Here is a 27911-nt window from a genome sequence, read left to right as displayed (position 1 = left end):
TAGCATTAACATAAGAGAACAGAAAACAAGAGGCAACAAATTAGTTGTTCTTGGAGGAGTCAGATGGTGGAATGGAGTTGAACCAGGAGGAAAATGTAGTCTTTGACCTTACAAGGAAATAATGGGAATACTTAAAAGCCGTAAAAGTATATTGTCATTGCTAGGGTAGGTAGAGGGGCTTTAGAAATCAACTCCAGCAGGCCAGTAGAAAAGCAGGTGGTGGGGGTTCCTGGTGGTAGGCAGATCCACTGGAATTCAGTATCCTCAGGCTGGAGTGCTGTCATAACCTAGTCCCAGATTTGGACCTTAGCGTCCAAAATATGGGGGTTAGCATGAAAACCTCCAAGCTTAGTTACCAGCTTGGACCTGGTAAAGCTGCCACCACCCAAAAAATTAGAGTGTTTTGGGGCACTCTGGTCCCCCCAAAAACCTTCCCTGGGGACCCCAAGACCCAAATCCCCTTGAGTCTCACAACAAAGGGAAATAAACCTTTTCCCTTCCCCCCTCCAGGTGTTCCTGGAGAGTTATACAGAAGCAAGCTCCGTGAATCTAAACAGAGGGATTCCACCCTCTCTATTTCCAGTCCTGGAAACACAAGTACTTCCCTCTTCACCCAGAGGGTATGCAAAGTCAGGCTAGTAAATCTAACACACACAGATTTCCCCCTGACTTCTTCCTCCCACCAATTCCCTGGTGAGCACAGACTCAATTCCCTGGAGTTCCCCACTAAAGAAAAACTCCAACAGGTCTTAAAAGAAAGCTTTATGTAAAAAGAAAGAAAAAATACATAAAAATGGTCTCTCTGTATTAAGGTGACAAATACAGGGTCAATTACTTAAAAGAAATATGAATAAACAGCCTTATTCAAAAAGAATACAATTCAAAGCACTCCAGCAACTACACCATGTAAATACAAAAGAAAAACAATAACCCCTATAGTTTTATGATCTCTGTACTCACAACTTGGAAACAGAAGATTAGAAAGCAGGAAACAGAAATCCTCTCATAGCCGAGAGAGAGACAGGCAGAAGACAAAAGACTCAGACACAAACTTCCCTCCACCCAGATTTGAAAAAGTCTGGTTTCCTGATTGGTCCTCTGGTCAGGTGTTTCAGGTTACTTCTTTCCAGGTGTAAGAGACATTAACCCTTAGCTATCTGTTTGTGACAAGTGCCTGGTTCGTTCGAAGCGTGAGAGCATGAGTAGGCCCTGCACCCCTACCCAATCGAAGCAGGGAGCTTTATGGAGGTGGTAGCAGGACCAACTGTGAATTAGATTTTTAAAACAGCAAATCTGTAACTTATCTAATATTTATGAAGCTCAAGATCCTTTCTCTCTTCCTTTTTTTGCCCCTCAGTGGCTTTGGCCATTCACTTCTTACAAATTTGGCTTTTCTCACCACTTCATCGATGTATATTTTCAAGCTTTTAATTTTTTTTCCAAATAGCTGGAAACTATATGAATAAGTTCAGTAAGCTATTGTATAAGTATATTCAAAGTCTTGTTTCCTGAGATACTCTTTTATTTTTTGCTCTCCTGAATGTGTCCTATAAAATGTTTAGAGAGACAAGGTGGATGAGGTAATATCTTTTATTGGACCATCTTCTGGTTGTGAAAGAGACAAACTTTTGATCCAACACAGAGCTCTTCTCTGGGTGAGCCCAACAAATGTTGTTCCAGTAAAAGATATGACCTCATTCACCTTGTCTCTCTAATATCCTGCGACCAACATGGGTAAAACAACACGGAAAACTATAAACTGTTTGTCAGTTTGTAAATAAGTTCAGGCTTTAGGCAGCCAGTACTTTCCCCAGCCATGGCCTAAGCCCACAAACATTCAGCTAACAGTATTCCTAACACTCAGCCATTCTCTCTCAAAACTGTGGCACAGGCAGAAGTTCTATCATCTTCCTGGAGACCCACTCCCTGGCTCCGAATAGTTTCCTAACATATTTGGCTTTAGTTTGGGCCTTTTACCAGGTCCACCACAATTCAGCAGATCAAACCAACCATAATATCCAGTTATTGTACAATATTAGAAAATCACTAGTTACCTAAATCTTGATCACAGAGCAGGCCACAAACTTGACCTTAAAGTTTCTTGCGTAACTATATGTGGTAACCGAAATCTCTCTTTTAACCTGCACAGCTTTTTATAAGAAATGAGATAAAAACACTTTACAATCTGCTTAAGAGAACATTTTTGCTCTTGAGGTTTTGGCATCTATTTTAAATCAGATCTATTTATTGAAGGATTACTTTAAAAACAGGAAATGGTATGTGATTATTTTTTCCTTTCTATCCTAATATCTTTACTAGCAAGGTAAGCTTGAACTGGAAAAAGAGAGAGAGAGAGAGAGCATTCATAAAGACTTACAAACTATAGGAAAGTCCTGTGACTGAACTTGATAAAAGCATAGGCTAATTATTCAGCCAACGTTATGGGCTGTACTGTTGACCTTCAGTACATTGCCTCTGCAAGTCCAACAGCTGAACCTAACTTACATAGTCTACATGGGTATTGGCAGCTGTCTGAGGCTGTTTGCTTTGTAGGAGCTCCCTCCCCTTCAGCGAAAATCCAGGCAATTAAAGTTGCTTTTCAGAAGCCTGTTTCATGTCTCTAATACAGTGATTTTCAAGCTGTGATCTGTGGGCCCCTGGGTGTCCGCAGATTATGTCTAAGGGGTCCAAGAAAGGTTGTTGCTACCACAGAACAGTGGGTTTCAGCCTGCATTCCACAGACCCCTGGACAGGGAGGCAAAGACTATGTCTGAGATGTCCAATGGGGTCCACATCTCCATTCGAAAGTTTTCAGGGGTCTGCAAATGAAAAAAGGCTGAAAACCACAGCTCTAACACATATTTCCAGAAAGGAGTAACTTTGATATAACATGCTTGTCTAAAATACAACAGATATGTTTTTATATAAACCTTTTGTTTTTTCCACCTGCATTTTTTCACAGTTTTAACTACCCTTCAGCACTTAGCAAATATTTCAAGCTCAAATAATTGCTTATTAAAAGGTACATTTAAAGGACTAGGAAGAAATTGCCTAAAATAAACCACAGTGGTATAACTGCTGGCATTCATTATGTTTTGAAGATAACTCTGAGAAATTGCCACCCCCTCATATCAATGGGGAAAAACATGATTGAACCTGCGCAGTGCTAGACAGCCCTGGGTGGGAGTGAGGAGAAAGGGAAGCACAAGGTGGTGAGTGCCGGAATGGGCCCATCCAAAGCTTCTCTAGCTCCCATTGGCCAGCCAGAGGGAGATGGGAACTGATTAGCTCCTTGCCTTAATTTAAACTGTTTCCCGGGTCTGTTGGAGCCTCTCATTCTCTTTAGGTGCCCCACTCTCCCTCTCTGTAGTTGTAGTGCAGAAGCTGCATTTTATTATAACATACTGTGGGTCTGTCTAGTCTCCTGTTTTAGTGGTCAGGAAGGAATTTTTCCTGTTGGGGTCAAATTGGGAGGAGCCTGGTGGGTTTTTTTGCCTTCCTCACCGCATCATGGAGGCATAATAGGTAACCGAGGAGTAGGAATTAAACATTATTAATAACTGTAAGAATGTTTTAATTCATTGCAACTTGTGGCCTGTGTCAAGTGTGGATAAAAGGCCAACATGGTCAGCACCAGAAGTAAAGGAGACCTGAGATTTTGCTCATGTGTGGGAGAGGAGTAATCATGAAATCTTGCAGACTGAGGTCCCTCTGAAGGTATGCCCTGTCCTCCATGCAGAGGGGTGAGTGAGAGGATTCAGAAGAACGAACTGAAACTTTGGGTAGGCTGAATAGAATCTAACCTTAATTATGGGTTATGTGGTGGGAGCCACATTAGACCCACTTAAATGGCTGGTATGTGAGATGGTGATGAGGTGGATAGCATCCCTTGCCAGTGTAAAGTGAATAAAGTTGCTGCCTGGTGTTTAAATCCATCCCTGTGTCATCTTCTTTCATCTCCCTGTCCTGATCAAGTAGAAGACTCATTGCATATAGTTCACGTGAACTAGCTAAAGAGTGAAGTTAAAAGCAGTTGCGGTTCGTAATGGGGAAGCCATTTTTGCTCAGCTGGAGGACCAATGCAATGAGTTTTTGTGGATGGGGGTGTTGCTTGGATAGTTATTAAATCAAGATTATAGAATTATTAGTCATAGCTGTATATTAATACAATGTCCTATGGTAATGCCTTAAGGCCCCATTTGAGATTAAGCCCCCATTGTTGTGTGCACTATACAAACACTGAAAAGAGATAATCCCTACTCTGAACATTTACAATCTAGAGACAAACAGATAATGGTCGGAGGATGTAATGGGCTAAGGTAGCAAATTAATGTGATGAAGAATGGGCACAGCTTTGTTAGTTGCATGCTGTGATACTGGTAAACCAGATGCCAGCTCTTGCCAAGTCTGTAGGCATCACACAGACAAATTCATCACACAGGAAACCAGATCAGCTCACCTGTATGTTGTTGTGGTTGAAGACAGGTGTTTGACTTGTAAGAATGTGTTTAGTATTTAGATTCTATAAAATGTTTGTAAGCTGCTGCATGCATTAATCTTACTTGTAAAGCCTGTATTTCATGCTACAAGGTAAAATATAAGTTTGTCTTATAATTGTAAAAGTGCCTGCTCTGAAATTGTGAACTCGGACAGGAAGAGTGTGTCCCCCATCCAGGAGGATTATCAAAATTAAGTGGGCCATTGTAGGACAAAAGCTTTGTTGGTTGCTCCATTTACCATGGAGAATTACGTGCAGAAGACCTCTTCCCATCGATTTGAATGCTGGAAGGGGAAATAAAGATAGTTGACATGAAGATTTTTCATCTCTTTGCTCTTTGGACTCTTACATGGGCTGGCTTAAGAAACAAAAAAGCAGATATCCCCAGGTCAACCTGGGTTAAGCCCTGAGAAGACATTCAGTTCTGACAGATAACCGCATCTCTCTCACCTTTTGGAACCATAGACTGAACTCATTTCTGCATGTGTGTTGCATGTTTTAACCTGTAAATCACTGTCATTTCTTTTTCCTAGTTAATAAATCCTTAATTAGTTTGCTATAGTATTGGATTGTCTTGTCAACATGACATTGTCTCTGGTGTGAGATTTAAGGTACAAATTGATATCTCAGGTGAGTGACTGGTCCTTGGGACTGGAAACAACCTGAATATTTTGTGATTTTTGGTGTAAGTGACCCTTTATCATTAAGTCCAGCTTGCCTGGGTGGCGAGATAGACTGGTAAGCCCAAGGGGACTGTCTTGAATCCATGCTAAGACTATTATAGTGCTTCAGGAGTTCACATTTGTTACTGGATTGGTGAAATCTAATTATAGAACATACCACCAGTTTGGGGTGTCTGCCCTGCTTTTGACAGTCTGCCCTGAGGTAGGCACTCATGGTCTTAAACCATTCCAGACAGCATGACACATGCATTGTAAAAGCAGCAAAGAATCCTGTGGTACTTTATAGACTAACAGACGTTTTGGAGCATGAGCTTTCGTGGGTGAATACATGCATTGTAAGGTTTTCTATTAATTGAGTTTAGAGGTAGGGAGAAAAGGAGTGGGAAATGAAAAGGGATAGCTTGTTACCTTTCTAGCCATAATCAGCAAGCTGGATTTTGCAGGCATCATGGCACAAGTGAGTCCTAAGGAGGGATTTGAAGGAGAATAAGTTAGTGGCTCTTTGGATTTTATCAGGGATTTCATAAAGGCCAGCGTGAGAGAAAATATAGAAGCAGTTAAGGAAGACACTCACTGGTGAGTGGTAAAAGCAGGAAATGCTCGTGGAGTGAATGGAAGCATGATGGCCGTCTTTGGTTTTGTAGCTGAAGCCAGTAATTTAGATTCTTACAGTAACAAGATATGTTTGCTAATCACCTTTGTTTCCAGGAGAAGGATGTGTGAGAGTGGTCATGGATTGCACAGCTGTAGCTGGGCAGAATCTGGAGACAGTAGTGTTGCACTAGTGTTACAGATGGCATAATCAGGGCCGCCCAGAGGATTCAGGGGGCCTGGGGCAAAGCAATTTTAGGGGCCCCTTCCATAAAAAAAAATTGCAATACTATACAATACTATATTCTCGTGGGGGCCCCCACAGGGCCCGGCTCAAATTGCCCCACTTGCTCCCCCCCGCCCCAAGGGTGGCCCTGGGAAAAATAAACCTTCTGCATCTCGGCACAAACCTAGTTTTGAGAAAACTTCTTTACAATGTATCACTGGTTCTCAGCATCAGCTAGTGCTAAAAGGCACTAAAGCTCATTAAAAGGGTTGGACAAATATTTTCGGTCAAAACTTTTTCTGGATCGAAAACTAGGGTTTTTTAAAAAGCAGAAAAAATCACGGACAATGTCTGCTTTCCTTCAAAATTCATTGTGGTTTTTTTAATTCAAAAGCTGAAATTAGTCTGCCAAAACCTGAATATGGTTTGGGATTTCAGAAGTGTGTGGTCAAATATTTGCTGCTTTCTGTGTTTGATTGTTTAAAGAAACAATAAAAAAATTCTGCTTAAAAAAAATCCAAAACTTTTGGGCCACCTCAGCTTGTGACCAAACGCCTGAGCCCATCCAGTCAGAGATTTGTCCAGGTTTCTCATACTCTGCTGGCTTCCTTGACTCATATCTGTCTCCATAACTTTGGGTTCATTTAAGTCAGAACATAAAAACAGCCATACTAGGTCAGACCAGAGGTCCATCCAGCCCAGTATCCTGTCTACCGACAATGGCCAATGCCAAGTGCCCCAGAGGGAGTAAACCTAACAGGTAATGATCAAATGATCTCTCTCCTGCCTTCCATCTCCACCCTCTGACAAACAGAGGCTAGGGACACCATTCTTTACCCATCCTGGCTAATAGCCATTAATGGACTTAACCTCCATGCATTTATCTGTTTCCTAGAGACTGACTCCAGGGTGTCCCTCACAAACTGAAGATGGTTACTGTGGGTTTGTCTTTAATATAGCTTATGTACATACTCTACGAACTGAGCATTTGAGCTTGTTCCAGAATCTGGGATGAGCCTATGTTGTGAAAACTGAAATGCTCAAAATAGCACATGCATGTGAATGGACACAGGATGCTAAAATTAAATTTACCCAGGGGTTCTCAAACTGGGGCTCAGGACCCCTCAGGGGGTCATGAGGTTATTACTTGGGGGTCACGAGCTGTCATCCTCCACCTCAAACCCCACTTTGCCTCCAGCATTTATAATAGTGTTAAATATAAAAAAAGTGTTTTTAATTTATAAAGGGGGGGTCGCACTCAGAGGTTTGCTATGTGAAAGGGGTCACCAGTATAAAAGTTTGAGAACCACTGAATTAATCCCTCTGCAGCCTCAGGGAATGGAGGGGAGGGGGGTCTCCCTTGGTAGGGTTGGGAAGGATATTGTTCTTCTCATGTGATCCCTCCCCCAGTGGCTAATTTTAAATGAAGCTACCCTCCCCTGACATGAATCTCCCTATGGCACTGAAATTAAATATAGACTATAATTTGGCATTTGAGAAGTGAAAGGGATGGTAGCCCTAATGGAAAAGCTAACAGCTTGGCTCTTCTGCAAGCCTCAAACTGCTGAATGAGCTTTAGGGTAGGGAAGGCTGTGCCTCCCAAACAGCCTGGCCCTGCCCCCCATCCGACCCCCACCCACTTCCTATCCCCCGACTGCCTGCCCCCCCTCAGAATCACTGACCCATCCTGCTCCTTGTCCCCTCACCGTCCCCCAGAGACGCCATCCCCAACCATCACCCTGGGACCCCACCCCTGCTCCCTGTCCCCTGACTGCCCCGACCTCTATCCACCCTCGCCCCGCTGAATCCTGACAGACCCCCAGAATGCCTGTGATCCAACCCCCCTGTTCCCTGTCCCCTGACCACCACCCCCAGAACCTCTGCCCCCTCCTTGTGCTCTGACTGTCCCTGGGACTTCCTGCCCCTTAGCTAACCCCCCCCCCCCCCCGGCCCTGTCCCTTACCCCCAGCTCTCCCTTCACCCAGAGCTTCAGTGTATCCAGGAGCTTCCCTCAAAAGCTGCAGCATGACTCCGGGAGGGCCCCGAGCCCTGCCCTGCTCAGAGCTGCATGGTAAGGGGGCGGGGCTGCGAGCTCCAGGCTGAGCTCAGCTCCCTCCGCTCGGCCTGGAGCTCACAGCCCCGCCCCCTTACCACACAACTCTGAGCGGGGAGGAGCTCAGGGGCCCCGCCAGAGCCACGCTGAAGCTGTCCGGGACACTGCTGGATGGACTGAGGCTTCGGCAGAGGGGCAGAGACAGGGTTGGGTGGGGCAAGAGAGGGAGCCTCAGCCATTCTCGTGGGAGACCCTGCGGACCCCGGGGCCTGGGGAAGATTGCCCCACTTGGCCCCCCCACCCCCGCCCCCCAGGCGGCCCTTGGCATAACATGGCCTGCAGAATTTTTGTTAGCAGTGATGACAGGGGTGTGGGGAGAGGAGCTTTATTTTCAAGTCAGCTGAATTTGCATGTTTGGCTGTTAGAAAGCTTTTTTTTTTTTAACCTTTAAACTGAGCAAATTTGATCTGGAGAGACAGGAGGGGCAGCAGGAGAGCCTCTAGTAGTTAGCACAGCAACTGCATTGTATCTGCTGGGCCTGTGTAGTTATCTTAGGTACTTATATGGCCCTCATTACAGTTATGTGCTCACAGTCAGGGCCGTCCTTAGGATTTATGGTGTCCTAGGCGGGATTATTAAACTGGTGCCCCTCTGCCTGCCTTGCTCTTAGCAGCACGAACATAAGCTTACAGTATTGGAAAACTTGCCACATGCTTGTTACTAAAACCAGTTTAACTTAATTAAGCACACTGTAATGCTGATGAACTAGCACTAAAAGAAAAAATTCTGATTTGACAGAATGATGCAAATAATATAATTTTTTTAATTTTTCAACATTTTATTGAAAATTTATATGAAGAGGTATTGAAACAAGGATTAGTTTTTAATTAAAAGCAATCTTTCTGGCTTTTTTGGCTGCAAAATCAGTAATAATGTCATCGTATGACAAAGACAAAGTGATGTCTTGTTCGATTGCAAGAATAGCAAGACCAGTCAAATGTTCCTGACTCATTGTAGAGTGGAGATAATTTTTAATGAGCTTTAGTTTTGAGAAACTCCGTTCTCCTGATGCTACTGTTACAGGAATTGTCAGTAGAATATGAGTGGCAAGTTTGCTGGTATGAATAAACTGTACAATGTCCATCATCGATTTTGCATGTGGCAACAACTCAATTCTTCGTACAGTTCAAGTCCATTTAAATCAAAATGATCACCATGCTTCAGGAGGCTCTCTAGGTCAGGGGTCCCCAGCATGGTGCCCGCGGGCACCATGGAGCCCTCAGGGGCCTCTCAGTGCACGCGCGTACTAGCCAGAGGACGAGCCTCTGCCGAAATGGTTGCCAAAATTCGGCGGCATTTCGGCGCCTCTGGATGACACTGCTTGCCGCCGAATTTCGGCAGCATTTCGGCGGATGCTCATCCGCCACCACGGTCCTTCATCTGGCGCCCACCAGACGAAAAAGGTTGGAGACCACTGCTCTAGGTTCTTGCACTTTGTCATTAGTTGCTCTTGTTTTCCTATGTCATTGAATTTAGTCCTGCTCAGCCTGTTGCCAGCTGAGTGAATGGAACTCCAGGCTGACAGCGGGTTGAGTGGCTCAGCCAGGGTCTCAGCCGCCGGCCTGCTCAGCTCACTGCCAGCCTGGGGTTCCTTGGGGGTCTCCAGGCCAGCAGCGGGTGCTGAGTGGGGCTGGCAGCCGGGACCCCGAGTGGCAATGGGGCAGCAGCCGGAACTCCGGGGCAGTGGTGGGCTGAGCCGCTCAGCCCGCCGCTGCGTGTCATCAAAAATCAGCTCGCGTGCCACCTTTGGCACATGTGCCATAGGTTGCCGACCCCTGCTCTATACACTAGTAAGGAGATGAGCATATTACAGTTGTTGGAGGGCTCTATTTAGCAATAACAGTGCTATAGGAAAGTCAGTCAACATTTTTTGTTTCTCTGATGAAAACTGGGCCACTCCCTTCCCCATACCAAACTTGTCACAAATAATTGTCAACAACTTAATTTTCTGTTTTTGGCTAAGATTTTGATTTTTAAATATATATATATATATATATAAATTGAATTCAGGATTGTTAGCAAGCATTTTTGGCAAACAAATTTGCTCAATGACAATCAAAATGGCAACACAGTACTGCTTTCATGTTTGGCTCACCCCCCCAGCCTGCTGGTTCAACAGCTGCAGTAGAAGAAGAGATAGGTGGAAAACTGCAGGACCCCAAAATCCACCTCTTGGGATGCAGAGTGGCAACAGCAGCAGTAAACCCTCAGGTCCGATCACACGCCAATGGGCACCACCGCCAGCCCAACGGACCATGGTGAAGTTAGCACAGCATCTGATCTCAGGGACGGGGCACGCATGGAGCCACAGCATCTCATCCTGCCCTGTGCAGCTCCCCCCAGATGAGATGGATCACTGCCAGTCCAGGGGAGAGATGCGCTCCCCAGCTAAGGTGACCAGATCCAGATGTCCTGATTTTATAGGGCCAGTCACGATATTTGGGACTTTGTCTTATATAGGCACCAATTACCCCCACCTAGGGTGACCAGACAGCAAGTGTGAAAAATCAGGATGGGATGTGGGGGGCAATAGGAGCCTATATAAGAAAAAGACCCCAAGTTTGGGACTGTCCCTATAAAAGTGGGACATCTGCTCACCCTACCACAACCCCCTGTCCTGATTTTTCGCACATACTATCTGGCTATCCCCAGCTCAGCCGTGTTTGACCATTCCAATCCTGGCTGCCTGCGAGGAAGTGAGTTACTTTCACTGTCATTCCTCAGCAGGTAGGCAGACAGCCTCACCTCCCCCCCAGCACCTCACCCAACACAGCCCTGACAGCCCTCATGCTGGGGGAAAGAGTCACACTCACAGGTGAGTTCCTTCCCCCACCTCTTCCCAGAGACTTCCCAGCAGCCAATCCCCTCCCTAAGACTGTGCTGCATTCGGCTCTCTCTAGGACCCAGCAGCCCTGCTCTTACATTCTCCACTGCTTCCCGTCTGTCCAGGCTCCCGGCAGAGTGGTGCCCCCAGACCTAGTGGTGCCCTAGGCGGCTGCCTGTTCTGCCTATGGCTAAGGACGGCCCTGCTCACAGTCCTTAATGTATTTATCATCTCAGCTCCCTTGTGACAAAGGGAAGTACTATTATTCTCATTTTACAGATGGGGAACTGAGGCACAGAGAAACTAAGTGACTTGTCCAAGGTCACACAGGAAGTTTGTGGTAGAGTAGGAAACATCATCTTGGCTATATCCTCTCCTCCTGTCACAAACAGAGTTTGCTGTGAGCTGGTGTTGGCCAGGGCCGCTCGGGGGGGGGGGGGGGGGGCGCAAGTGGGGCAATTTGCCCCAGCGCGGGGCCCCCACGAGAGTTTTTCGAGGCCCCTGGAGCAGGGTCTTTCACTCGCTCCGGGGGCACTGGAAAACTCTCATGGGGCCCGGGCCCCCAGAGCTTCTTCCGCTCCTGGTCTTTGATGGGTGGGGGGGGTCCTTCTGTCCTTCTGCCAAATTACCGCCAAAGCGGGACCCGCCACTGAAGTGCTGGGTCTTCGGCGGTAATTCGGCAGCAGGGGGCCCCCGCCATGGGTCTTTGGGGCACTTCAGTGACAGGTCCCGGAGCGGAAGGGCCCCCCGCTGCCGAATTACCGCCGAAGCGGGGGCCCCCTGCCACTGAAGACCTCAGGCCCCCTGAATCCTCTGGGCAGCCCTGGTGTTGGCAGGGCCACCCAGAGCAGTTGATCTTGAAGTTAGCACCAAAATAAGAGACGGGGCAATTCAGACTTCTCAGAACTATTATTTCAGGCTGTTTGCAGACTATATATATATATATATATGTGTGTGTGTGTATATATATATATATATATTATAAACAGCAGACTATATATCTCCTGCATTTGTTAAACTGCTTTCAAGTGTTTCTTTGCAACCATGATAACTAGAAACTCACTTTTTTCTTTTTTAAATATGAGCTTTGATTAATTAATTATCAGTCTCCTGGAACTGGGTCTCTACACGTGGGCCTATATTGCCTACATCAAGTATCAGAGGGGTAGCCGTGTTAGTCTGGATCTGTAAAAGCAGCAAAGAATCCTGTGGCAGCTTATAGACTAACAGACGTTTTGGAGCATGAGCTTTCGTGGGTGAATACCCACTTCCTCAGATGCATCTGATGGAAGTGGGTATTCACCCATGAAAGCTCATGCTCCAAAACGTCTGTTAGTCTATAAGGTGCCACAGGATTCTTTGCTGCTATTGCCTACATCATAATCCGACCCAGAACATAGAATTTAATTTCAAGAATCTCACCTAGGATATGATGATCAGTAGAATTCAACTTTGTTATGCAGCAGGAAAAAGAAGAAGAAAGTTGTCATGGTACAATTCCCCACTCTGAACCTTAACGTCCAAAAGATGGGGTACCAGCATGAATTCCTCTAAGCTCAATTACCAGCTTAGTACTTGTAGCGCTGCCACCAACCAGGAATTCCAGTGCCTGGTACACTCTGGTCCCCCCAAAACCTTGCCCGGGGACCCCCAAGACCCAGTCCCTTTGGATCTTAACACAAAGAAAGTAAACCCTTTCCTTCACCGTTGCCTCTCCCAGGCTTCCCTTCCCTGGGTTACCCTGGAAGATTACTGTGATTCAAACTCCTTGAATCTTAAAACAGAGAGGAAAATCCACCTTCCTCCCTCCTTCTCTCTCCCCCTGCCAGACTCACCCTGAGAGAGAAAGTAATCCTAACACAGAGTTCTCTCCCCCTTCCCTCCTTTTTCCCCACCAATTCCTTGGTGGAGCCAGACCCCGTCCCCTGGGGTCTCACCAGAATAAAAAAACAATCAGGTTCTTAAACAAGAAAAGCTTTTAATTAAAGAAAGAAAACAGTAAAAATTATCTTTGTAAATTTAAGATGGAATAGATACAGAGTCTTTCAGCTATAGACACTGGGAATACCCTCCCAGCCTAAGTATACAAGTACAAATAAAAATCCTTTCAGCCAAATACACATTTGAACTCCTTCCAGCCAAATACACATTTGCAAATAAAGAAAACAAACATAAGCTTAACTCGCTTTATCTACCTAGTACTCGCTATTCTGAACTTATAAGAGCCTGTATCGGAGAGATTGGAGAGAAACCTGGTTGCACGTCTGGTCCCTCTGAGCCCCCAGAGTGAACAACAACCAAAAACTAACAGCACACACAAAAACTTCCCTCCTTCAAGATTTGAAAGTATCCTGTCACCTGATTGGTCCTCTGGTCAGGTGACAGCCTGGCTCACTGATCTTGTTAACCCTTTCCAGGCAAAAGAGACATGAAGTACTTCTGTTCAATTAACTCTTACTTATCTGTTTATGACAAAAGTTCACCACTTTTTGGTCTCTCTTGCTATCCTGAGGATCCTTCAAGATCTGGTTAATGCATTAAGCTTTTTTCTATGAGAGATTATTCAGCAAGGAACTCTGCAGCATGAACATTAAATATTTTTAAAGTTCTGGATTTATTCCAAGGGAAAGCTTTTGTGCTAAAATGTTTAGCTTGGGATCTCAGTTTCTTTACAGGAGTATATTTCATTTTGTGAATATAGATAAATATTATTATTGTCCCTTAGTTTTTATGGGACAAGAGAGGGTTCCCACACCAATAAAATGCAACATTCCATGGGCAAGATAAACCTTTTTAATTAATGTACCATCTCTGCAATTACCTAAAAATGATCTAGTAAAGAGCAAAGTGCCTGCAAAGAAATGTATGTGCTAACTTCCCCTTTACAAATTTTCTTAGTGTTTATTTTACTTTGAAATGTTTATTAATAACAGAGTGATGTAGAACCATGCCATCTGTGATTGTTTATATAGCTTACTTTGTTGGTTAGTTAATATTTTAATTCTGGCTATAGTTTGTAGAGATTTTACATGGCTTTATGGGAAGTGTGTGATATGTAGAAGAGAAATTGGTAAATAGGGAAGTAACGATGGAATCATATTGGAAAATATGATGGTATGTATGTAGTCCACTTTATAGAATAACGTGTTTGATATTTCTGAGGATCATTTAAGTGTTCTCTTAGGCTAAGTCACCAGAAGAGGGTGGGGGTTTTTTGTACAGAACTTCGCAACAGGAACCCAACTTGCCTTGCATTTCCGATTACATACATTCCTTCTGTCAGCCCTGAAAGATACTTCTTGTAGGCTAAATATATTAGGAACAAAAAAAAAATCCTAACCATATTATTGGTCCATTACCAGATGGAAATGGTACAATTATCAATAATGCAGGAAAGGCAGAAGTGTTCAATAAATATTTTTGTTCTGTATTTGGGCGAAAAACAGATTATGTAGTCACATATGATAACACTCTTTCCATTCCACCAGTATCTCAGGAATATGGTAAACAGTAGCTACTAAAGTTAAGCATTTTTAAGTCAGCTGGTCTGAATAGCTTGCATCCAAGAGTTTTAAAAGAGTTGGCTGAGGAGCTTGTTGGACCATTAACGGTGAGGTTTAATAAGTCTTGGAACACTGAGAAAGTCCCAGAAGACTGGAAGAAAGCTAATGTTGTGCCATTTTCAAATGGTAAACTGGATGACCTGGGGAATTAGAGGCCTGTCAGTCTGACATTGATTCCAAGCAAGATAATGGAGTGGGTGATGCAGGACTCAATTAATAAAGAATTAAAGGAATGTAATATAATTAATGCCAATCAACACAGGTTTATGGAAAATGAATCTTGTCAAACTAACTTATCGTTTTTAATGAGATGACAAGTTTGGATGATAAAGGTAATAATGCTGATGTAATATAACTTTTGTAAGGCATTTGATTTGGTACTGCACAACATTTTGATTAGAAATCTAGAACAGTATAATATTAATATGACACACATTAAGTGGATTAAAAGCTGGCTAACTGATAGCTCTTAATATAATTGTAGGCAGGGAATCATCATCTAGTGGATATGTTACTGGTGGGAGGTTTGCAGGGGATCAGTTCTTGGCCCTACACTATTTAACAATGTTATCGATGAGTTGGGAGAAAACAAAATAATCCATGATAAAGTTTGCAGATGACACGGGAATTGGAGAATGGTAAATAATGAAGAGGACAGGTCATTGACACAGCGCAATCAGGATTGCTTGGCAAACTGGGCACAAGCAAACAATATGTGTTTTAATATGGCTAAATGTAAATATATACATCTAGGAGCAAAGAATGTAAGCCATACTTAAGGATGGGGAACTCTATTGTGGGAAGCAGTATATCTGAAAAAGATTTGGGGGTCATGATGGACAGTGACCTGAACATGAGTTCCCAGTGAGACACTGTGGCCAAAAGAGCTAATGCGATCCCAGGATGCATCAACATCAAATAGAATACCTCTGTATTTGGCACTGGTGTGACCACTGTTGGAATACTCTGTTCAGTTCTGGTATTCACCATTCAAGAATGATGTTAATAAAACAGAGAGGGTTCAGAGAAGAGCCATGAGAATAACCAAAGGAGTAGAATACATGCCTTATAGTGATAGACTCAAGGAGCTCAATCTATTTAGCTTAACAAAGAGAAGGTTAAGAGGTGTATTTTTGTAGTCTGTAAGTACTTCATGCAGAACAAATATTTGATAATAGGCTCTTCAGTCTAGCAAAGACCTATATAAAATAATCCAGTAACTGAAAGTTGAAGCTGGACAAATTCAGATGGGATGTAAGGTTTAAGTTTTTAACAGTGAGGATAATTAACCATTGGAACAATTTACCTAGGGTCATGGTGGATTCTCCATCACTGGGAATTTTTAAATCAAGATGGGATGTTTATTCTAAATTATATGCTCTCTAGGAATTAGTATTGGGAAATTCTATGACCGGTGTTATACCAAAGGTCAGACTGGAAGGTCTATGAATGCTTAATAACATGTTAACTGGTTGTGATCAAGGTTAAGTACAACCAGATAACATAGTTAAACATGATTTGCCCCATCCAGAAATGGCTCAAAGTCTTATTTAAATTATTTTACTGAAAACATATTAATTAACATAGTTTTAAAACTTGACCTGTTTCCCTCACCTAATCATGGCTATAGAGCCAAGACAGAATAGAGCAAAGTCTCACAGCAATAAATTACAGCAGAAGTGTGGGCAGATGTCCTTAATATTAAAAATAATGTATTTACCAGTTACTCTGCACATCATTTATATTTTCATATAGTTTACTCTTTTATATTTCTGTGTCTTGGTATAACGGTATGTGGAGTGAAGCCAGATATTTGAATCCAGTCAGCTCCACTTCTTTCCACATGATGTGGAAGCATCAATCTGGAGGACTATTTTACAACAAAATATAATCCTTTGTAGGTACACATTCCAGTCAAGCTGATGATTTCCTTTTTGCAAATTGGGATGAATCTAAAATTTGAAAAATTGAGTGCAATTTATGTTATTGGTTTTTTTACTTTTATGGCTATGGAAGTTATATAACATAATTAATATATGGACACAAGCTGTGGCTTCAGAGCTAACACCATGGAAAAAAACTGTTAACTGAGATTTTGTTCTTTGGATGCTCAGACCTATTATCTGTATCCCAGAAAGACTCACAAGTAAGTGATACCATTTCTAGCAGAAGATCAGACTTCTGTATTCATTCTTAATTCCTTTAATTATTGCCCTACTTTAATTTGTCTGCAACTTCCGCCCTTTGCTTTCAGAACATAATACACTGTCGTTTCTATAATAGCCCTGTTGTAATAACATTTTATTGATTATAACTGTTTAAAAAAGGGGGGAAAGGAGGTTTATATTGTGCATGGATAACATCATATTTTTAAAAGAGTGGTGATGTAACAAGATTCTTGAATGGTTAGTATAAAATGTCTTTTATACTAATAAAGGACCTTTTCAGCCTCCCAACGAAAGTGAGGGAGTAGATTATGGTTTGTTTGCTCTTTTATAGTGTATTTTTAAAAATACTCAAAGGTTGTTGTTGTTTTTGTTTTAATATAGTAAAAATGATTAAAAAGTCTCAGAAATGGTGAATTCTTGTTGGATTTAGAGAAGTGAATTGGGTATTCTCAGCCCTCAGTTGAAGAGGTAGAGGTGCTGCATATTTAGTAAATAAATCTTTTTTCCCCAAAACTGAAGTAGAGGTTTCAAGTTAAGTAACTGTTAAAAAATGAGGAAAACAGGGGTTTATCAGAACTGCCTTTTATTTTTTAATTTGACTTCATTAGGAAGTTCTGTTTAAAAACTAGCAGCATGCTTTGGATCTCAGGGAATTCTAAACTGTCTGAGTAAAAGTGATATCCCCCTCAATTAGGAACATTTATCTTGCTTGGTGCTTTTGATATCCTAAGCTTACTAGTTCTCCATTTGTCTACTGAGATTTCCAGGAAAAGCAGAGTAGACAAGACTTGAATTTCAAATGTAGAAAAGCAAGCAGAAAACCCTGTGAAAAATAGACAAAAAGACAAAAAATTCTTAGGCTTTCTTTATATATCATAAAGAAGCAAAAAAAAAAAAAAGTGATTTCCTATTACAACAAAAACTTAGTCCAGAGCATGGGTGAGGATCTCTCTTACTTTTTGGACAAGCAGTATTGTGGCTTGGAGCAGATTGTTTGTGTGAACTTTGAATTTTTACGTTTGTATTGTACCTATTATATTACTATTATTGCAATTGTTATATAATGCTTCAAGTTTGGGATAGATACTCTAAAATAAACCTAAATCAATAAACCCCGAAGGAAAAAAAATCAGGATTTGTTGAGGAAATGGTATCTGGCTCTTAACTATTGAAGCATTAGCCAATTCCATGTAATAGAACAACTACTAAAGTTTGGTCACTATGGTATATTATTCAGAAAGTACAGAATATATTGTTATATTATTTCACAGGAGCCAAACATACATTTGGGAGTCTTCAGAAAGTTTCCAAATTACAAGAACAAAGTGTAGTTGCTGCCAGAAAGCTGGCTGACTTATCCATATTTTGAGCTCATGCAAAACTACTTAACATATTTTCTGAAGTCAGCTCTACAAGAAGCAAATATTAAACACAGTATTACATTCTTAACCCTTTCAGCGCTATTTTGCTTGGTAAAATTGTCAGGTCATTTCCCTCAGGTTGTTGTTTTTAGTTTAAAAACACCTAAAGCTTTTATTCAAGTAATGTTATTCATGTCACTAACTTCTGTCTAGGTATTTATAGTCCTCCAGCCAGCACTGCATAGTGTTACAGATGCTTGGAAACAGCATGGAGATGTGGGAATAATTCCTGTTTTTCATGGTATTGTACAAAACTCAAAGTGCTGTGCAGAAGAGCAGTGCTTATTGTCTAGTTGTTAGCCAATGTCTAATAATGGTACCATTATGCAAAGGAGGCTGTGTTTTGTTTTCAGGGCTTGAGGCCTTTTGTTTTCTGAGAAGTTGATTGGGAGTTTCTTCAGGAAATAAATTTGAACCTGAAAAGCTCAGTATGACTTAGGAGGTTTGCAGCTTAGACTATATGCAATGTGTTTGTTCTAGTCTGTCAGCTTCCTAGACAGGAATGGTGGCAAGCCAAAGGCTGGCTAAGTGATCAGACAGCTCAACTTGTTGCGAAATGTTGGCTCCTTCTTCCCTAGCTGTAGCTATCCTATGAAGGAAGAGGACGTAGAAGATCTGTTATGTTGATTTGATATGTTCCTGCCAACTTCCAAATGGAGGACACAAAACTCAAGCAGGGATACAAAAATAGTAAAACAAGAAGCTCAAAATGATGTGGGATTAGTTTGATCACAAACATTTCTTGTGACATCACATGAATTTGGATTTGTGATAGGAATAATTTACAAAAGGATAAAGTGAGATCATCAGGGCCAGCTCCAGCTTTTTTACCACCCCAAATAGCGAAGCAAAATAAAATAAAATAAAGCTGATCAGCGGCACTTTGGCGGGAGCTCAATCGTGCCGCTTCATTCTTCGGCAGCAGGTCCTTCGCTCCCTCCCTCCCGCCCCTTTCCATTGGCCAGCTCAAGCACCTGCTTCCTTCGCTGCTGCCTGGAGTAAGCCCTGGAGATCATGCCAGGTTTGTGTGGCGTGGATGTCATTTAATGAGGTGTTTCCCTTGTAATGAAGGACAGTTGAGATGCATGATTGGGACTAGCAAGCAAAAATTCCAAGTTTTATTTCTATATATAAATTAGTAGGTATGTGTGTCAATCTTTTTGGCTGGTTCTTTCTGGTAAAAATTAGTTTAAAGCTCAAATTAGAACCTCTACTTATGGTATATCTATTAGTGGTTCACAAAACACTGATACTGGCATTCCACCTATGTTTACAAGTTATTTGGATTGTTGAAAACTCTGGACAGTTTGCCATTTCATCTACAGTAAAGCCACATTATGAATACTTAAAAGATTTTTTCTATCATACTGCCATAGAATGTTAATTAGATGTTTATTCCATGTTTATTACTATGCAATGTAATGTGTGTCATCACTGTAAGGTTAGTGTAGTGCATGATATTTGCTATCAATATTCCCAAACATACAATTTAATCCTTGCTACAAATTTACTAAAATAGCAAATGTTAAACAGCCCTATTAAAGCAAGCTTTGTAACCTAATTTCATACTTCAATAGACAATCTAAAACCACAACTCTGAAAAGTAATTTTAGGATACTAAATTATAAAACTTAAAACCCAGTGATAAAAAACTCAAGATTAATGACAAACAGGGTTTTTGCTTTGGTTTTAATTACACAGACAAAAAGGAACACAATTTGCTCCAAATGGGTATTTAACACCTCACCTCTGTCTAAACATTTAGTGCATGAATAGAACTACCATTTCTTTAAGCCTGTTCCTTCAAAAGAGCCTATGGGGGAGCACAGTTTTGGTTATTTGCACTGTACTATGTTTATAATCCTTGATTCAAATTACATGCTATTGTGTGAAGTTTAGGTTTCCATATTATTAAAGTGGAGAGATATTAAGAGGTTAATGACAGCTTTTCTTAGTTAGTACAAACTTTCTCTTCTCTCATTTCCCTGCCTTTTGATTAACAGCAAGTGACAACTGTGTGTTCTTGTCTGGGTGAAGTATTGAAACTATACAAAACTGTTACTGGTAGTATGGATTGACATCTGAAAAAGCCAAGAATCTGGAAAATGAGAGAAGTAGAGTACAAGCAAAACACAGTAACATTGTAGGATGGATAAACCCTTCTTCAAATATATAGCGCTTGTATACAAGTCTTTTACAGTCATAATTCTGAGGCTGGGTATTATCCTCATAAATATTTGACCGTGACCTATGATTAGGAACAGTGGTCTATGTGATCAATGCGTGACCTTTAGTCCATGTCCACATGTGGCTCACATCTGTCCAAGTGACAACCAGTGTGGAATAATAGTTTAATATTTCTGCAGAAGCAAGCTCCTGAAACCATGCTGAAAAGTATTTGTCTTCCCAGGTACTCTCTAGCCTGTTTTTATAAATTGGTTCTCAGAGAAAAAATTCCTATATCAGGAAAACAATGCTAGAAGGATTCTAGCAAAAATAATATTTCAGCACAGTTAGTAGTAGACTTTTCTCTGCAGTACCTGACTACTATCTTGTAGTAGGTCACAGATTTTTTTGGTGTCCATTTTGCTCCCTCAGTCAGATGGTGTTTGAATGTTGCATGGATGCTTGAATGTTGCGTCTAGTACAGTCCTTCCGGAGGACTGAGTTTTCAACTTTACTAGGAACTAGGGACCTGATTCTGCACTGTACGAAGTACCTTCAACTCTTATTAATGTCAATAGGAGCTAAGAAAGCTCAGCACTTTGCAGGGTTGGGCCTCAAGAAGAGAAAAGAGCTAAGGATCTAAGGGTAACTATCAAAACCATTTCTACTACATGGTAGCAGGGAAGAGCCATTATGGTACAGAACTTAGCCACAAGGGTCTATTATAAAGATAATTTTTACTGAATTTCCCTACTTTAGTAGAACCTCAATAATATTTTGATATCATCCTCATGTATTGATTATTTCCCCAGTCGCAAATGCAACTTGTCCTAACTTTTACTTGTTTTATTTTTTTAGGTTGTATTAGTTTTTTTGTTCTAAATAGGATATGAAATTATCTTACATTATGGAGCTTTTGGTGGCAGCTTATAAAAGGAGTGCTCATTTTATGACATGCTGTTTTATATATATATACAGATGCAACAACTTGAAAGACAAGTTATTGATGCAGATCGTCAAGCAGAGAGAGCTTTTCAGCAGGTACATTTAAATTGAAGAAGTACGGTATGCCTGATAGCTATTATTGGATGATGTATTAGAGTAATGTTAGCAAAGGTGACTCAGAAATATTGCTATATTCCTTAACTAGTATTGAGAAGGAGAGGATAATATCTTTTAAAATGTCCCACTGTAGATGTTTCCTAATAGATATTGTAACATCTTGGTTTGCCACCCAGTTATGGGTCTGTCTTAACATATAGTCAAATCTACCAAAACAAATATTAAGTGCATGTCTTGAATCTTTTTGTTTGTACAGTATTTTTCTTCTGTGTCTCTTTCTAGCTTTTGATAAGTGATGCAAATGTAAAACTAACAAAAGGTAGAGAAAACAGTCCTGACAGTAGCAAAGCCATTAAAACATAAAATTAACATATTTGTGCCTTAGAGCCATATTCTCAAGTAAAAGTACCATCACTAAATAGGAGAATTCTCCAACGTTGAGCCCTCTTTTAAAGTTTTAGTTGTCCATGGGATTAAGTAGTCCACACATACTAAATTTAGGTTATCTTTGCTGTCCCAAAATGAAGATGTTTTAGTGACTAAAGCCAGTGTCCCTGATGGATACCCAAATGATGCCATATAAGAATGTGCATCAAAAATTAAATGAAATCATTGGTAATATAAAGTGTAAAAGCATAAAAAATCATGTCATATGGAATGCATGCATTCATTGCTGCATTAATTCAAATACACGCATAGATCTCCTCAAACAAAATAGTAGGAATCTAAGCTGCAAGGTGAGGCCACTTCCTGTGAGCTTTGCCGAGACCATCAATTTCCATTGAACTTAGTGGGAGTTGAGGGTATTCCATTGCATTGCAAGACCAAGCCCTTGGTTTACACAGAAGCTGTATGTTCTCAGCTTCAATTTGTTATACTCTACTAATGAATCTCCCAATTTGCTTTACTGATAAAAAAATCAGTTTAAAAGCACACAGGAATTGTTAATTGGGAGCAGCATAAATCACTGTTTCGTGGCCTTTGCTAGTCTGTCTGTACATATATTTTAGTGATTCATCCATAGTGAGTGCTCTCTTTTCTCTTTAACAGTGCTGAAAGGATTTATGGTTTCATTTTCTTTGGTGAAAAGTGTCTGTTGCCCAAGTTCAGCTCTTCTCTCACATGCTAGAATTTGAATTATGTTTATATGAGCAGTGGGAAGAGCATTTCAAGGCTGAACACAGTGATCTGCTGAAAGTGGGCATGTTCTGCAGTTGGGTTTGTAAATTGTTTCTCTTTGTTTATAAATTAGTATAAACACTAAACATCTGACTCAGGAATGTTTTCTGTGGAGCAAAGATTGGTCATGTACTATGCTCTGTAGTCAAGCCTTAAAAGGCTATATATACCACAATTATTTCTTTCCCATGTTGATATTTGCATGAATTTAGCATTAATATTTTATGATACAGAAGCACCCAAAGGCCTCAATCAAAAATGTGGCCACATTGTGCCAGGTGTTTACAGACTCAGAGGAAGACAGTCTCTACGCCTAAAAGAGCATATAATCCAAGGACTATTTAAGAAATAACCCTGAAAATTAGACAAAAATCCTGGCCATGGTCTCTGGCCTCAGTTCAAGAAAGCATCTCTGTTTATATGTAACTCTAAGTGCATGGTTAGTGCTGTCTTGATTTGGAATGGATTTAAACATGTTCTGAGTGTTTTCTCATTCAGGATCTTGGTGACTTGGATAAGAATGCATTCATTGACTATGAGCAAGATCTTTATAAGTCATAATTTTAATAAAATAATACTAATTATTTTCATGTGTGCTGTGTGTAAGCAAGAGTTTCAAAAGACTTAGCAGACCTTTATTTATTAAGCCTCATAACAGTCGGATGAGGGAGGTAAGTGTTCCCAAGATAGTCATCATATTTGTCCCCTTTTACTATATCTAGTAGTTTTATTTGTTATGGAATCAGAAGTTAGAACTGATGTTAACAAAACCTCTAAGTGTTAGCAGTGCTCTTGCAGTACTATTGGCTAAAGATAAAGTATGATCTACAAAATGCTGTCATCTTTGATCTATTTTAGCACTTGGCAGCACAGGGTTGAGCCTTTAATGTATGGTAAATTTTATTATGACTTTAATGATTAAATGATTAAAGTTTACTTAGGGTGTTGTATTTCATCTGCTGAACAGGTGCAGATTATGGAAGAGAAATTAAAAGCAGCTAATGTTCAGACTAGCGAATCGGAGACCAGGTTGTATAAGAAGTGTCAAGATCTGGAAACTCTGGTACAGGAAAAAGATGACATTATACAAAACTTGGAGCAACAACTTGAAGAACAGGTTAGGAATAATTCGATGACCAAAAGGCATGTTATTCATAGATTCCTAATTGTGTATATAAAAAAATAAAGAATGGTATAAGAGAGATAAGTTTAAATTTTTTTCTCATTATCTGATTATTGATAAATGGCCTGATGCTATAAAGGTAATACATCACATGTTAAATTACGAGTCTGGACTGAGGAACAAACTCAACTGGCTTTTCCTGCAGGAGGTGGGGCTGAGACGGAATTGTCTACTGGAAGATTTTTTTTTTCTCAGTTGTTGTGGGGGGTCAGAGGAATGAGATTCTCAAATTGAGATGAGGTTTCCTTTGTAAGAACATTTGATTGGTAATTAGGATGTAGTCTGGAGAGACATTTTTCTTCTTCCTCCTCCTCCAGGTCTCCCTTTGAGACAGATTTTCACTTTATCTAGTAGGACAGCAGCCCATGTGAAAAATCCCATGAAGGATTTGTTCAAAGAATTTACCAACTCTTGTATGCTAGTGGCAAAGAGACTGAGATGAAACCGCTAGAAGTAATCTACAGAATTTGAATTATAAGATGCTCCCTAGATGGGATGGTATACACATTGGAAAATATATTTTGTTTTACTATTTCAGAAGCAAATCAGAATACAAGAGGCAAAAATCATAGAAGAAAAAGCAGCTAAAATAAAAGAATGGGTGGCAGTCAAGCTCCATGAGGTATGAGACATCTCCTGTGATATTTACCGTACAGTGAATACACAGTGTAACAGGCCAGAGTTTCTGTGTCATACAGGGAGAGAAATCTCAGTGAAAAATGTCTACCATTTTCCTGTGGTGCTATATTTATTAGGCCTAAAAGGAAAAAACTCTCAAAATTTCCTATCTCAATGGAGGCATGAGAGAAAAGGGGATTCGATTAGGCTAGCATGGGAGATGACTACTCCTGGGCTTCTTAGGGACACGTCCTGTGCCTCCCCGTCCCTCTTTCCCCTTCAGTTGCACAATGTGCTCCTGTGAGCAGTGCATGTGGGTGTTGGGTGGCTTTGAGGTGGCACTATCTCAGCTTAGAACTCACTATTCCTTAGTTTAGAGGACACAAGGGGGACTCACTGTCTCTCCTTATCTCTCACTTGGGCTAATAAAAGGCCCTCTGGGGTCACAGGCTGCCATTTTTGGCACCCAGCATTTGCTCCTACTCTCATGTTTAATGCATTTTGAATTGCCATTAAAAATAAAAAGCCAATCTAGCATAAAGTGAAATATTGTAGTACCTAATATGTGAATTATTATATACTGACATTTCTGTATACACATAAAGCTAGTTAAATAGCTATATACTTAAAGTACAAAAGTGGGAAGAATGTTTATCATAAAAAACACATTATTCTGAATGAACAAATCCATAATATTAGGCCTCAATTAAGATTAGCCCTGCTACTGCTCTTATTTAGCTCAAAAGGAAATGGCAAGAAAATTGTGTCTTCCCTCACAATGTAATGACTTGAAAAATTGTTTCACTAATGGAGGAGCTTAAATTTATATCCTTTCAGTTAGAGGTAGAAAATCAGAACCTTCGCTTGATCAACCAAAACCAAAATGAAGAGATGAGAACAATGCAGTCTAAACTGCAAGGTAAATAGCACATGTCCTTTGAAATTTGCTCTAAGTTTTATAAGTAATGGTTGGGAGTAAATCCTGCTCACTTTATGCATCTGAGTCGTCTCATGGAATACTTTGATTTCAATGGGAATTTGTCCCATGAACCCTTTGACTTTAGACTTTACTGGGACTACATGTGAATGAGTAAGGCAAGAAGTATTTGTCATTTGTTTCTGAATGTATGAATATTTTCTTAACTTAAATAAGTTTGCAAATAATCTGATTGGGTTGGATTGTTTCATATCCTCCCTTTAACTTGTTTAATTGTATGATTTGTAGACTTTGAAATGTTAAAGGATAGGTGGCTATCATTGTGGAACTGGCCCACCAGTCTGTACCATGGTGAGGATCAGAGTTCTGAATTTTATTTGCCATCATGTTGCCAGTTCACCTACCTTCTTTAAGTCTCACCAAGCTTCCTCAGAGTCCTCCCTGGACTTGACTAACCTAAGTAACTTTGTCATGTGCAAATGTTGCTAGTTTATTACTCAACCCCCTTTCCAGATGATTAATTAATATATTAGATAACTCATGACCTAGCATGGAACCTAGAGGCACGCAGCTGTTAACCTTTTGCCGTGATGAAAACTGACTGTTTATTCCAGCCCTTAATTTTCTGTCTCTTAACTAGTTTTGGATCCATTACAATACTTTGCCTTTCAACCACTGACTACTTAGCTTCTTTAATAGTATCTTGTGAAGGACATTGTAAAAAGCCCTTAGAAAGTCTAAATAAATTATGTTAGCTGGTTCTCCTTTATCCACTACTTTACTGACATCCTCAGATCTCTAAGACAGGAGTGGGGAACCTTTTCTCTATCAGGGGCCACTGACCCACAGAAAAAAATTAGTCGCGGGCCACACAGCCCTGGTGGGGGTCATCGAGATTCGAGGCTTCCCCCACAGCAGAATGAGCTTATGCTCGTGGCTCCAGCCCCATGTGGGGACGCGGAGGCTTGGGGCTTCCCCTAGGCTCCAGGGTGGGGCCAGAAATAAGTGATTCAGGGTGCAGGAGGGGACTCAGGGCTGGGGATTGAGTGTGAGAGAAGGGTCCAGGCTCTGGGAGGGAGTTGGGTGTGGGAGGGAGCTCAGGGCTGGGGCAGGGGGTTGGGGTACGGGAGTGGATGCGGGGTGCGGGTTCTGGGAGGATGTTTGTGTGCGGGAGGGGGTTCTGACCTGGGGCAGGAGATTCGGGGTGCAGACTCTGGCCAGGCAGCGCTTACCTCAGGCGGCTCCTGGTCACCAGCTCAGCAGGGCTAAAGCAGGCTCCGTGCCTGTCAGGGCTCCACACTACTCCCGGAAGCCGCCGCCATGTCCAGCCTCTAGGCAGAGGGGCCAGGGGGCTCTCCACAGTGTGCGTGGCCCACGCCCACAGGTGCCACCCCCGCAGCTCCCATTGGCCGTGGTTCCCGGCCAATGGGAGCTGCTGAGCTGGCGCTGGATGCGGGGGCAGTTTGCAGAGCTTCCTTGATTGCCTCTCGCCTAGGGGCTGCAGGTACATGCCAGTCACTTCCGGGAGCTGCATGGAGACGACCAAACTTTTAACAGCCTGGCATCCCCAGCTCCCCCCTGCAGCAGGGCAAGCCACTGCTCACAGCTCCAGCCCTGCGGGGGGGGCGGGGCGGCGCCGAGACTTTGGGCTTCTAGCCCACGGCGTGGAGACTTACCGCGGGCCAGATGAAATGAAGCAGCCAGCCGGATCCAACCTCTGGGCCATAGGTTCCCCACCCCTGCTCTAAGAGATCAGTGAGACACAATTTCTCTTTGCAGAAACCATTCTGGTTACATCCTGTCATATCAATGATCATTATCTTTCAGATGTTTTATTCCATTTTTAATTATAGTTTGAACCCATTTACCAGGAAATAATGTAAGGCTTTGTCATAAACAGATAAGTAAGAGTTAATAGAACAGAAGTACTTCATATCTCTTTTGCCTGGAAAGGGTTAACAAGATCAGTGAGCCTGGCTGTCACCTGACCAGAGGACCAATCAGAGGACAGGATACTTTCAAATCTTGAGGAAGAGAAGTTTTTGTGTGTGCTGTTAGTGTTTGGTGGTTGTTCTTTCTGGGTTCTGAGAGGAACCAGACGTGCAACCAGGTTTCTCTCCAATCTCCCTGATACAAGTTCTTATAGATTCAAAATAGTAAGTACTAGGAAGATCAGGCGAGTTAGGCTTATGTTTGTTTTCTTTATTTGCAAATGTGTATTTGGCTGGAAGGAGTTCAAATTTGTATTTTGCTGAAAGGATTTTAATTTGTGCTTGTATTAGGCTGGGAGGATATTCCCAGTGTCTATAGCTGAAAGACCCTGTAACATATTCCATCTTAAATTTACAAAGATAATTTTTACTGTTTTTTTCTTTCTTTAATTAAAAGCTTTTCTTGTTAAGAACCTGATTGTTTTTTTATTCTGGTGAGACCCCAGGGGACTGGGTCTGGATCCACCAGGGAATTGGTGGGGAGAAAGGAGGGAAGGAGGAGAGAAAAGTTAATTTTCTCTCTGTGTTAGGATTACTTTCTCTCTCAGGGAGAGTCTGGGAGGGGGAAAGAGAAGGAGGGGAAAGGTGGATTGTCCTCTCTGTTTTAAAATTGAAGGAGTTTGAATCACAGTGATCTTCCAGGGTAACCCAGGGAGGGGAAGCCTGGGAGAGGCAACGGTGAGGGAAA

At 41.6% G+C, this 27911-nt stretch overlaps 1 protein-coding gene across 3 annotated transcripts in view; it reads left to right on the top strand.

Moving 5' to 3' along the window:
* PLEKHH2 (pleckstrin homology, MyTH4 and FERM domain containing H2) overlaps window positions 1-27911 on the top strand; it is a 122444-nt gene that overhangs the window by 18118 nt on the left and 76415 nt on the right. For 2 of the 3 annotated variants that reach the window (XM_050951726.1, XM_050951725.1), the window contains exons 3-6: window positions 21232-21294; window positions 23462-23611; window positions 24216-24299; window positions 25133-25214. The exons of the other annotated variant lie outside the window; for it this stretch is intronic. In XM_050951726.1, the coding sequence (XP_050807683.1) occupies window positions 21232-21294; window positions 23462-23611; window positions 24216-24299; window positions 25133-25214 (379 nt within the window). The remainder of the gene's footprint in view (window positions 1-21231; window positions 21295-23461; window positions 23612-24215; window positions 24300-25132; window positions 25215-27911) is intronic. 3 annotated transcript variants of the gene reach the window in all.

This window comes from Gopherus flavomarginatus, chromosome 4 (assembly GCF_025201925.1).
Source record: "Gopherus flavomarginatus isolate rGopFla2 chromosome 4, rGopFla2.mat.asm, whole genome shotgun sequence".
NCBI classification, from domain to species: Eukaryota; Metazoa; Chordata; order Testudines; family Testudinidae; genus Gopherus; species Gopherus flavomarginatus.
This window is presented reverse-complemented; position numbering and strand designations above follow the sequence as displayed.